The sequence below is a fragment of the Notolabrus celidotus genome, chromosome 8 (assembly GCF_009762535.1).
Source record: "Notolabrus celidotus isolate fNotCel1 chromosome 8, fNotCel1.pri, whole genome shotgun sequence".
NCBI lineage: Eukaryota > Metazoa > Chordata > Actinopteri > Labriformes > Labridae > Notolabrus > Notolabrus celidotus.
The window spans coordinates 31,525,709-31,538,195 of record NC_048279.1 but is presented as its reverse complement, the minus strand read 5'-3'; the positions used below and the strand labels follow the sequence as shown (position 1 = coordinate 31,538,195).

General features: G+C 39.7%; 1 protein-coding gene and 1 long non-coding RNA gene across 2 annotated transcripts; one reads left to right on the top strand and one right to left on the bottom strand.

Moving 5' to 3' along the window:
- The first annotated feature begins 443 nt into the window (after nt 1-443).
- Nucleotides 444-9,943, top strand: LOC117817605. Its single transcript, XR_004632166.1, has 3 exons — nt 444-494; nt 8,975-9,159; nt 9,542-9,943. It is a non-coding gene; the product is annotated as an uncharacterized LOC117817605 (long non-coding RNA).
- Nucleotides 5,588-8,177, bottom strand: lbx2 (ladybird homeobox 2). Its single transcript, XM_034690358.1, has 2 exons — nt 7,468-8,177; nt 5,588-6,695 (listed from the first exon to the last, which is right to left on the bottom strand). Exons 1-2 carry the CDS (start codon nt 7,790-7,792, stop codon nt 6,229-6,231), a joined length of 792 nt encoding a protein of 263 aa, XP_034546249.1. The 5' UTR covers nt 7,793-8,177; the 3' UTR covers nt 5,588-6,228.
- Nucleotides 9,944-12,487: the final 2,544 nt, after the last annotated feature.

Here is a 12,487-nt window from a genome sequence, read left to right as displayed (position 1 = left end):
AGATCTCTTGGCAGCCTTCTTCACAGCTCGAGGCAGATTTACAGCTTTGTCATGCTCTGTCCATTTTTATCATTCACCTTACAGTAATCCAAGCGATACTCGGGGGCCTGGAAGTTGTCCTGTTCCTCTCAAGTTATTGTGAATGTGTCAAAAATCCAGCGAGTTAGTACACTGTAAAAATGAAAACTTAAAATTGTTGGCCTGAAAATGATTTTTCAGTTAAGTAAACAGAAAATGTTCCATTTTGTTGCAAACTACATCAAAGTAGTTATCTCAACTCCCTGTATTAAGTTTGTTGTGTTAAGTTGGTCTCATTTCATCAGTTAGGTTGGTAAATCTTGAAATTATGAGTTTGAGGCTCAGCTAAATTATTTGAGTATGCTTCAGGCAAAGAACGGGGTCTCCAACTCAAATCTCCAGGGGCCTTCCACACTTTCAATTCCCCACATGTTGCGCCATCTCTCCTGTCCTGTGTGGACTTTATCGACCTAAAGGTGAGTATTTTGTTTGAGTATTGTATTGAAACTCTAGCTTTACAGTTGGTCAATTGATTGTGAGTTGATTACCAGTTAATGTAACTTTAACTTGTTTAGTTAGTTTAATAAGGCATGGTCATTACCAATAGTTAGCCATCTTGAACATTAGCTAGCTACCTTGCAAGTGGGAAAACGGTGCAGTACCGTGCAGAAACAAAGGGACATTTTCTGAACAAACAATAATAAGTTGGCACAACTTTCACTTCTTAGTATGTAGAACTCTAAACTTTAAGTTACACTACATATGAATGATAAGTTATCTCAACAAAAATAATCAGTTGGCTCAAATGTAAGATTTCTAGTTAGCCTCAAAACTCAAAAATCTAGTGCAGACAGTTGCCTTGAAATTTTGAGTTTTCACAGCTTTTGTTTTAACAGTGTAGAGTCTAAAAACTGCACTAGTGATAGAAACGATAATGCTCTATCGAAAAGTAAGCTGGGTAACTGCTTGTACTCATTGAAATCAGTGTTCTGTTTTTTAGAAGACGAAGGGTTAAAGGCTATTCTGTCCCACAAAGATGAAGTGCACCATCCAGTCCACTTTAATTTAACATCCAAATACACCAGATATATCTGACGAAACATTTTCACCTTCAGCTCTGTAAAAAGCTATTCTGGCTCCCTTTGTTGGGATTGTTTGTCAAGTAGTGATCCAAATTTGATCTCAGTCTGTGAACACTTGGTAGTAAATGCCTAGGAGGTAACATGCACCTTGCAATTACAGAGCTTCCTTTTTGTGCACATTTAGCCTCTTATCAGTGCTTTTCTATAAGGTAAGAAGAACATACTTGTAAAAGTGGAATTGCAGACCAGAGAGATCCTGGTGTGTTACCTTTTTGATTGGCAAAAGTTATAAAAAGTATAGACTGGAACTGTTTTTATAAACAAATAATGCAATCAATCTCATCTCTGAATAGAGCCAGGCACCCCAAATAACTCCCATATCTTTCAGATGTCACACACTCAGTTTCTAAAGCTGTTTTCCGTTTGACTTCCTGGTTGAGATGCCCAACTATAGAAAGCCTGCTCTCACTGAATATTGTCAGACTTCTGAAACCCGCCCTCAGCCACAGCAGATATTCTATCACTGTTTTCACAGGTGTAGCTGTAGTCTGCTGTACACTAAATAAACTCAGCCTGGTGTTAAACCAGCGAGTGAATGCCCCTTTAAGCATCACAAAATATAAAAGCAGCTTAAGCCAACTGGCATTCCTCCCTGTCTTCTAAATGTTTATGTGACACACTGACTGGGGTGATATTTTATTGCTCTTTTTAGAGGCTTGCAGAGAAAACTGTATTAAAGCGTGCTGCGGTGGTTTTCTGCAGTCTAGGCTGTGGAGGATTTGACGAAGGCCCAAACCTCAAACCTCTATCTTTGCACAAATACACTGTACACACTATCTCACTGTTTAGAACTGTGTTTCATGGTGGATTTAGTCCTCCCAGATGAGCACTAGGTGGCGCACTTGGTGCTCTTTTCAGCATCAGGAGCAGGAGGCCTGAGGCTTTGATGTGTGTGATCTTTTCCAGAGTGAAAGCTCAGACTCTGATAACCTGCTCAGGCTGAAAGGCTGGTGTGTACAAGCCTTGAATCTTAAACTGTCTCCATTCTCTGTGTTCCCACTCCTAACATTTTAACAATTTAGCAGCTTTTAATACAGTTTTGATAAATTGCTTTAACACATAAAAGGGAGTAAATTAGCCTTTCACATTTTTTAGATCATAGATTTTCAGATTACTTGATTATTTTGAGGTCTAATGCCGGTCTGTGTTTTTATTTTACTGGAATAGAAAGACTTATATCAATGCGTGGAGTTAACGTGCCTTAAAGGTCAAATGCTAGAAATGAAGTTTGGGTTTCATATGATAGAGGAGCATGTGTTCATCGAGGGCAGAGCTGCTCTACATTTTATTGCAGAGGTCAATAACCTTGAATTAAGCAACTGTGGAGTACTGTGGACTTTGCAGATTGTCCATATGTAAGGGAACGTTACCTTAAAGGACACTTTAGGGCTTAAAATGTACTCTTAGAATTAATTTCTGCTTTGTTTTGAGATTAGGTATTTTTAAAACATGTCTCCAGTGACCCCAATACCATCCTGAATTTAATTTTAAATCATTCGACGTTCAAAATTGAGCCTCTGTGGTCATGTTTTTAAATTAAGAGTTATAATAACAAACCACCTGAAAACCTGCACACAAGCCAGCAGCATTCTAACACACACTCACTCACACACACACACACACACACACACACACACACACACTCATGCATTATGCATGTTTCCCCAGCCACCTTTAGAAGTCCCATGTAAGTCCCCGCAGGGCCCTCAAATGATGAAAAAACAATAACCCCCTGAAGATGTGACCTTTAGGCTAAAACAGAGCATTACAGTGGAACAGCTTTCACCTCTGCTTTGAGTGTGTCTGATGAGAACACAGGGGAACATGAGCATCATTATGTGGTACAGTGATAAAGGAAACAGCTGATTTTAGGGAACCTAAAATTAGACTATCAAAGAACTAATGGAAATTTGAGTACAACTATCCAAAACAGAAATATACTGTAGCTGTTGTGTTGAAAATTAATCTAATATTAATGCAATGACTCATGATGGAAAATTAAAAATAACAGTGGGACTGCATTTTAACATTACACAGTAAATCCTAAAGTTTTGCCTTAGTTTTAAATTTAAATCTCACACACAAGCTTCTCAGGAGGATTTTAAATGTAAGCTTGTTGTTTGGATACAGGATTACACATTTCTCTTAATTGTTTTTCTTTAACTTATAACTCCCATATGATTCTCTGTTACGTATTATTTTGTATTTAATAAGAGTTAGGCTGAATTTCCCCCTTCTGACTTTTATTTAAAGCTCCATCCTGTGTGTTGTCCCTGCTGCCAGTGCAGAGTAGCTCCTCAATAAAAGGCCTACTTGACTTTTCAACCTCCACGATTCCACACGATTACTCCTATTGTGCGCGCGAGTCTGCTCGGTTTCTATAGCCACCATAAAAAAAGAGAAAGAGACACTGTCCTAATAAGCCCTTTCGTTTCCGTCTTGAATCCTCTCCTTCTTACTTTTTCTTTTATTTCTGCGAGTGAAAGTCCCTCTGAAAGGTCTTAATTTAATCTGTTTCACCGCGTATTAGTAATAGTCGAGAAACAATTGCAAAATTACACTTATCAAAACATCAATCGAATCGATATGGAATATAAATCAACATTTTTAAGCTTAAGAAAAATCAATCGATTATTTTACATTAAGGTGTGTCAAGATTTGAGGCATTAATAATTTAGAAGGCGAACTTGGAAATAAAAACAAACTAAAAAAATGTCGTTTGAAATGTTTGGAAGTTAAAAATAAAATAAAAATTACTTAATCACTCGTGCTTAAATATTAGTTGTAAAAAAGATAAATAAATAATTTGTGTTGGATATGATAATGGAGAGTAAAGTTACATTTTAATTTAATTGGACATGTTTTACGCGTTTCTGTGCGCAAAAATATGATGAAATTAAAGTAGAACTTCGTGTAATCTATTTTATAGTGGACGATAATGCAACATTCTTGCATGTTGTAGATTGAAAAAAAAACATGTTGGCCTTATTAACTAAGATAACGAACCCCTTCTCCCTCAACATTTAACACACACACTTAACACACGCTCACACACTCCCGTTTCAAAACAGTTGCAAATGGTCAGCCAGCAGCAGCAGCAGCACGTCACATTTCCACAACCTCCCATTGAGGTTTATTCATTAGTTTCCTCACACTAACACATTTGCTATTCATGGGGAGACTTTTTCTCTTCCCAAACAAACCCGGGTTTAAGAGTGGCAGATGCGTGCCATTATTACGCACGGCTTGCTCGAAGCTGTTTCTGTGGGCGAAGGCGGGTTAACCTAATCAATCATGTCGACTAGTTGTGTTAAAGACGATTCATGGAAGGAGGAAAAAAAAAAACATATGGCGCAGGGGAGGGTGCAAGCTTTTCTTAACACCGCGGCCAGACCGGGACCTTCTTGTGACAAGATGCATTCAAAGCTGGGGGAAAGAATGGGAAGAAAGGCGGCGCACGGCTGCTAATTGAAGTCGTGGCACTTCAGGGCTGAAAGCAGGGGTCAATTATTCAAAGGGGGCAACATTTAACCAAGCAGAGAAGGATGGATATTTTATGTATTTCCTTAATCTCTCAGAAAGAAACGTATTATACTCTTATAAAGCTCTTATTAGAGTAGCTCTTTCATCTGAAGACTTATAGAGTGCCTGCTGTGCTCACTGTCACTTTACAGCCTGCTACATTACTTTACTTTGTGAGAGTTGAATGGTTCATGTCTTCTTCTTTCATCATTTTAAAATAGTATCTTTCCCTTTAAATCGTAATTATTCTGATGTAATAATAATATTGCTCTTAGGACACCAAGGACTCCAATATCTTACCTCTCATGTTTTTGTTTAACCCTCCTGTTATGCTGTGGGTCAAATTGACCCTTTTTAAAGTCTATGTTAGGCAATATATGCCTTCCAATACCAGCTAAAAGCAGCATACAAATCTGGGCAGCATGTGACAGAGGAGGAGTCGTGTTAATTTATCAACATCACTTCATAAAAATGAAAAGATTAAACATTTTTAAATAAAATAAACAAAAATCTTTGTCATGTAAAACTATTGTATTTATATTTAGGTCTTTCTAATGTACATTTAAAAAAGTTTTAACATGAATTTTAATGAAAAATGAGTGAGTTATCCTCATTGAAGCATGATCTGTGAGAATTAAAGAACACCAATGGACCAAATCTTGATTTAGATAGTCAGTAATGGAGTTAAAAATTAGATTAAAAAAAATCTGATTTGGATTTTTTGGGGTTCTGACACTTTTGGATAATTGAATATGCACCGGGTCAAGTTGACCCAGGAACATTATTACTGTTCCAGAGAAACGAACATAACAGGAGGGTTAAAGTCACTGTACTCTTTTGTATTTTCTGCACAATCACACACTCATCCGCGTCGAAAGCTTCTTGAAATATCATATAACCTTTATTTACATAGATGCTGATTAAATAGAATGTTACAATAAAATTATCGCATAGGATGTTTGGTGTATTTATGTACAGAAGTCAGGGCGTGTAAAAGTTTGATAGGATGCTTTCTTTGCGCAGAGAACAGGCCTGCATGCTCGCAGAGACACTTCTCTCTCAAAACAAAACAAAGAAATCATTTTACACTGCATGGAGGGAGAGTGGGACAGACACCTCGACCCCCTGAAGAAGGGGGCTCATTTAAATATTTGGCTGCTCCGAAGAATGCGAACAACTGACAAACTCAAATAATTGCACAACTTTCCATGCCCCCCTCCCTCCTTCAAAAAACGAGCGTGAAAAATTCAAATGTTTACACAGTTTTCAGTCTCACAGTACCATCAGAGTCAGGTCTGTCTGCAAGGAAACCGGATATTCCTCAAATACTGTGGTGAAACTTAAACGACAGACTTGGAAAGCTTTACAAGTCCGGGTAATAAATTAAAATGGAGAAAAGGAGGAGAAGAAATTCTTGAGATGTCTTTTATGGATGAATTCTCCTTGCCTCTGTCAATATCCGTGCAAAAGTTTGGGAAGAAAAATGCCCCCTTCTGAATAATCTTCTCCTTGTTGCTGTTTATTAAAACCACAGGCCAAATGACTGTCAATCGTCCACCTCGATTTCCTCATCGTCCTCCGAGAACTCATCTGTGGTTTGGTCTCTGGAGGACGAGGGGGACTGTGGGAAGGCCCGGTGTCCTTGGGAGGTCGGGGAGATACTTGGCGATCTCGCCTCGGATCCCCCGACCTGCTGAGGATCCTCAATGTTCTCCATGGTGACGAGCTTCTGCAGGGTCTGCGGGGTGATTTTCTTTAGAGACTCCACGTCTGCTTTCATCTCCTCCAGGTCCCGCTTGAGTTTAGCCCTGCGGTTCTGGAACCAGGTGATGACCTGCGCGTTAGAGAGCCCCAGCTGCTGCGCAATCTGGTCTCTGTCGGCCGGGGAAAGATATTTTTGGTACAGAAACCTCTTCTCCAGCTCGTAAATCTGGTGATTCGTGAAGGCCGTCCGCGACTTTCTCCTCTTCTTTGACGTCTGTCTCTGCCCGAACGAGTTCACGTGCTCACGACCTTGGAGAGGTGGAAGAAGAAAACATTCTAAGACGCATGAAATCAACCACAAGGGTTACTTTCTCTCCAAACCACAGCACAGACACATGGCACTGCGTAACAGGCCTGATCTATTTTAACAGGCTACGTTTAGACTTTTTATCTAAAATTGAATTTTTAAATCTGACATGACTTAAATACACGACACATACTTAATCAAATGCAAAATTATGTCTGGATGAATCCAGGCAACATTTTAAAGTGCAATCAGTCTTTTCATATAACATACAAATACTCTAAAACAAGAATATGATACATCCCTGTTGCAAAGTGTCACCATATTTGATCCCTAACATGAATTTAATATTAGAATAGTTAAGATCTTTGTTTTCACACTAAAACAAAGTTGATTATATGCCATTTAAGTTCATCTGTCAGCCCTTCCATATTAACCCAGCATAGCCCTGCATGAGTAGGCCATCATGGCCGATAGATTTTTTGACAGCGCGTAAAAGTAGTCTGTATTAGCAAGTTTTAGCACGTCCTTAATCTCGTTTAAATCAAAATTGCAATGCGGTATTGTGGGACTTTTGCATTCCTTGCCTTATATTTTACACATTCCTTTACAGCTGTCCTCACGTTTCCACGTTTAAAGTCAAAACAAACCCAGCTAGTACTCCTCTCAGCACTGAGTTTACTGTTATTGGGATTGTTTACTCCCAACCTCACTTCAAAACGTGTTCCAACTTTCTAATGTTTTGATTATGGCATGAAAACAAAGTTTTTGTTTTACCTTCTGCTGCCTGGATCACGCTGACTTCCAGTCCCTTAAACGTTTTGCTGGCCAGTTCCTCCAGCGCACACAGCGGCGACGAGGGAGTGGTGATCCCGTTCCTCGCCGAGTTGGAGCCCGTCACTTTCTCCAGAACTCTGGGCGGACAGATACTGGCCACTGACTTCTTTACGGACGGTTTGTTTAGGATATCCTCAATGCTGAACGGCGTCAGAGGCTTGTTGGAGTTGGCCGGCGGCGGGAGCTGGTCTAAGGGAGCCCGTCTCCTCTCCTCGCCGCTGGACTGTAACACAGAACCTGCCTTCATGTCTTTACTGGAGGTCATCGCAGTCCCGAAGAATCGCTGCTTCCACAAAAGTTGGTTATTTCATTCAAGAGGCAGTTTCACGCGTCCACAAGTGTTTACTCTGCTGATCGAAGACCCCCTCTCTATATTTTGACTCTCAGAGCCGAATGCCGCAACTTAGCTCTCCGCAGAGCTTTCCTCCAAAATAACCATGCTCCGGGCGTAGTTGTAAAGGCAGCCGGACTGTATTCCCCTCAGAGAGTCGCAGTTCCTCTGCCAAGCTCCATGTAGATCTTTAAGCAGTAACAGACTGGAGAGGGAGAATCCCTGCAAGGAGAAAAAAGCTGTCCCAAGCAGCAAGAAGAAGAAAGCGACTGCTAACGAGTTATTGTTGATTGGGCGAAGTTCAATTAGAGAAACACTACACTACTTGCTGACCCGCTGCTGCGTCTTAAAGGGCCGGACCATAATAACTAATTGGACGTGGGGAGGAGGAGGAGTCTGCTGCTGCTGCCGAGGAGAAAGATGCCCTGAAATGTTTATGCATCTGTTTCCCTCTGCTGGTGTGTTCTGTTAGAAAGGGAGAGTTGATGGCCATTAAAATATAGCCACCAGCATCTTTGCTTTAAAGAAAGTTTACAGGAACATTTAGCCAACAGTGGGCCCTAGCCGTAATATTAATTATGTCGTTTTGTGCGTAATTACGCATTGAGCGTTATGCGTAATATGCGCATTAGGCACAACGTTGCACTGAAATTTGGCTTAAAATAGCCACAGTGAGCACGTTAACGGAGGTGATTTTGTATTCTATTAAAATTATTTGATAAAAATAAACAGAAGTCTGTGCAGGTTCACCCCCTGCATGTGCAACAATACAGCTGATGGATTTTATTTTATTTTTATTTTATTTCTTGTATGTTACTGCAGACTAATGGCTTGTTACCAATCCAAAGGTAATTTTTTTTTAAATGAATTAGGTAGCAAGGCTTTTATTTATTTACATTATATAACAATTATAATTACTCATTATATTAAAAAGGGCTCAGTCTCTGAAGACGAAGCCACACATGCTTCAGGTTTGAAATCAATAAGAAAGCAAAGACAGAAAAGCAAAACATTCCATATTAAAATCTCCTTTCTATTCACGTTTTTTCTACCCTTTGATTTTGTTCTTTTATTCTTCTCTCACTTTTTCATTCGTGCTCCACTCTGACCTCGCAGGTAAAGCTTCAGTGTAACTCAATGCGGGAGCGTGAAACAAGCGGATAATAAAGGTGACGCCGTGCTGTGGCTCACAGTCTGAGGACGGAGAATCACAGTTTTTACTGAGGGTGCTTTTAGGATGATCAGAGAGGGACGGATTAGAGACAAATCGGGGACGAAATGGACACCAAACAGATCGGCAGGTACGTCTGCTCAGAGGAAACACACCTTGTTTCATTTAAGGCTGGTAATGTTTAACAAATGTAGCTTTTGTGGACCTTAAGTCTGTTTGTTCGTTTCAATACAAATCAAAGATTATTTTTAACATGCAAGTAGAACGAAATATTTAGATCCATAATTCAAAGTAAGATGTGTAATGCCAGTTAATAATAACTGATATAAAAATACTAAAAAGCATGATTTATATTTTCAGACAATGAACAAATTAAAGCTTCCTCAGACTGAACAGAAAATACCATCATTTAGCATGTGTTGTAGCAGCCGAAATAAAACCTGCCAGCTGCTGTCACAAGCCATAAGCTGAATAAAACAAGCCTTGCAGAATGACTGTTTTTTTTCTTTAAGCTTAATCAGAGAATTTGGAGCCATTTGGAGAGAGCCTCCATGCCGCCCAGGAAGCCACTGCGGAGAGTCTTGTGCCAACAGGAGCATATGGTGACATTGGTTTAGGGACAGAGTTATAAAACAGCAGGAAATTCTATTAGCTGCCTTGGAGGTCCAGCCTTTGTGGCTGCTTTGAACATATATTTCTGCATAACAAGCAGGAGTTTATGAGGGCAAATTGAGTTTGGGAATTTGAACAGAGGCACGCACCGTTTTTAATGAAAGTGCAGGTGAAAAACTGGGCTGGTCCGGGTACAGTAACTGTCGCGAGGGTTTGGATTTACCCTCAATTTAAAGACCAAAATGAGAAGTTACAGTTTAAGAATGTAAAGGCAGTTTCAATATTTTCAAAATAATATTTATTGGAACATTTGCAAAATAAATAATTTAGATTTTTCTAAATAGCAGATACTGAAATGACCTGAGTTCAGTGGTGGATCGTCTCTCTTTTCCTTTGACCAGATGTGTTTATTTTTTCTCTTAGAGGGGGGGATTTATTTTGAATATTATTTTTATTTTCGTTTCACACTCTCAACCTGCAGGCCTGTTTAATCCATACTGGACTCCTGTTTTTCCTAAGAGGGAGGTACACCTTTTATACTTTTAATTCCATGTCCATTATGACAGAGGTGCACCGGTCACTGCAGACCATCACAGGCTCCTGCAGATTATTAACATCAAATCTGGTTGAAGCGTGAAAAGCCCTGAGACCTCCCCAAACAGCGCTCCAATCAGCTCTCAGGCCTGAAGAGACGCAGAGACGGTCAGAAAGTTTTTTTCATCTTCTTTGGCTTAATTTAAACGTTAATTAGAAGCAGAGCAGCTGACATCATCAATCATCAGATCTGGAGGGATTTAATTGGATGATTCGCTCCGCATTTACGTCCTATCACAGCCGAGGTCTTATATTCTAAGAAAACAGTGCGTAATGCTGCAAGTCACGAAAAGGAAATGTTATTATTTTTCTCTTTTTGTGGGGAGCAATTCATCACACACGTTTTTCATTTCTCACGTTTTGTAAAATCCCTGCTCTCCTATAAATAATCAGAGGTTAAACGAGCAGCCTTCTTATCAGCCATGATCTCGATAAAATCAAAGCAGTGGGAAAACTCCCCCTCGGTGAAGGTCAGCCTTTCTCTCATTAATCACCAAATTAATCCAGTGCGCTCCGGAGCGAGCATCAGGGACTGCTTCGAGGATCAAATTCCGCCTCCATCGCAGCCTCGAAGAAGGTGATGACAAATGCAACAACTGCAATAATAATCCTGAAAATGTAATTGGTTACAGTGAGCTGTAACGCGTTACCGGCTGCTCTGCCGGCATTAGGCTCTCTCATCGCTGCAGACTTTGGTGTGATTTGCACGGAATGAAAAAAATTAAGAGAAGATTCCTTTTAATGCATTTTTTACATTTCGATACGCTGTTTGATTCAATGTTGGATTAGCAGATGGTAGAGGCAATAAAATATGATAGAGTGCAGTTTTGCATGTTGAAGCTGCACATTTATTCAACGCTAAGATATGAAATAGCAGGAAAATGTCACAAGAATATTTAATAGAAAAGTTTAACAGAATATTTTACAAGAACATCAATAAAACAGGCTTTTTCAGGGAAATTACACAGCAGATAAAAAGCAATAAAATAGCCTTTATATCCACCACAGTGCACCAAAATATATCTGTAAAGCAGAATATATATATAAATAAATAAAACACGTGACAGCGAAAAAATAAAATTTAAAGAAGTTGTAGGCCCGCTGTTAAATAAGCATTTATAACCCACTCCTTTTTAAGATTATTTTAAGGTTCAATTTTCAGAAACCTATCTGTTATTTCTCTTTAAATTAATTCCATTTTTAAAGGTTTAATGATTTTGTAGTTAATGTGTAAAGGCCGTTCATTCCCTGTCTTTGTCCCCTCTGCTGCTGCTGCCGCATAAAGAGCAGCTCTCACCGCGCAGCGTGCCGTCCTGTATATTATGAAAGAAAACAGCTGTAAACGCCTCTCACTCCAACATGATACAGGAGCAAGGTTGCAGGGCGCTGTGGCTGTTTGTTTCCATCTTCGAGCGGCCTCTTTCCACAGAGCAGCACACCGCGAGGATCCCTGCAGGGGCCCGGGCCACGAGGGAGTGATGAGGCCTCACGGCACGCTTGGTTTCCCATTTATGATAATTTTTAATAGTAATAAAAAAAATCTGATGAAGACTTGCTATTTGTATAAAACTGTGATATTGAGGAGCACTACAGATATACATACAAAAATAATTATAATTTTACAAATAATTGAAATGCACATGCCTTCATTAAAAAAATAAAATCATCAACAGCTAATTGGGATAAAGCAAATTAAAAAATATATAAAAAATAAATTCAACAAAATCGGTATTGTTAATTTATACAGTCTCGATAATAAAGGCACCACATTCCTTTAATCCGGTTTATCCCACTCGACCTATCGTGTCTGTGTCTGTTTGAATCCCTGCGTCCATTCAGACAGTCGGGGACATCAGTGAACAGTGTCACAGCGTTGAGACTGGCATCGCTCAGCATAGCATGTTCTCTCCAAGCTGCTCAGGTGTTCACCTCCAGAGCAGCTTCCCCGTGCAAGAAGGTGACGTCAGTGAAGGCGTCAACTGCCATTGGCCATCAGCCTCCATCTGAGGTGTAGTGCTATTTCTCCTACATCCTCTGTGTGCTGTTGTTTCAGTGGCATTTCCTACTTCATCGTGTGATAGGTCAAAAGATGATGATTGAAATTTAAAGAACACTTACACATCAGTGTTTGATCAGTGTCAGACAGAGAACCCAGCACACAGACAGCTAAGAGAAGGTGTGGTTGCAGGAGCTCATGGTGACATTAACTGTAATCAGAGTCTGTTCTTAATCATAACACACATTATTATATA

Coding starts and splice junctions, on each gene's coding strand:
- lbx2 (XM_034690358.1), bottom strand. CDS start 7,792: ATGACCTCCAGTAAAGACATGAAGGCAGGTTCTGTGTTACAGTCCAGC. Junction 6,696..7,467: donor CGTGATCCAGGCAGCAGAAG/GTAAAACAAAAA, acceptor CACCTCTCCAAG/GTCGTGAGCACGTGAACTCG.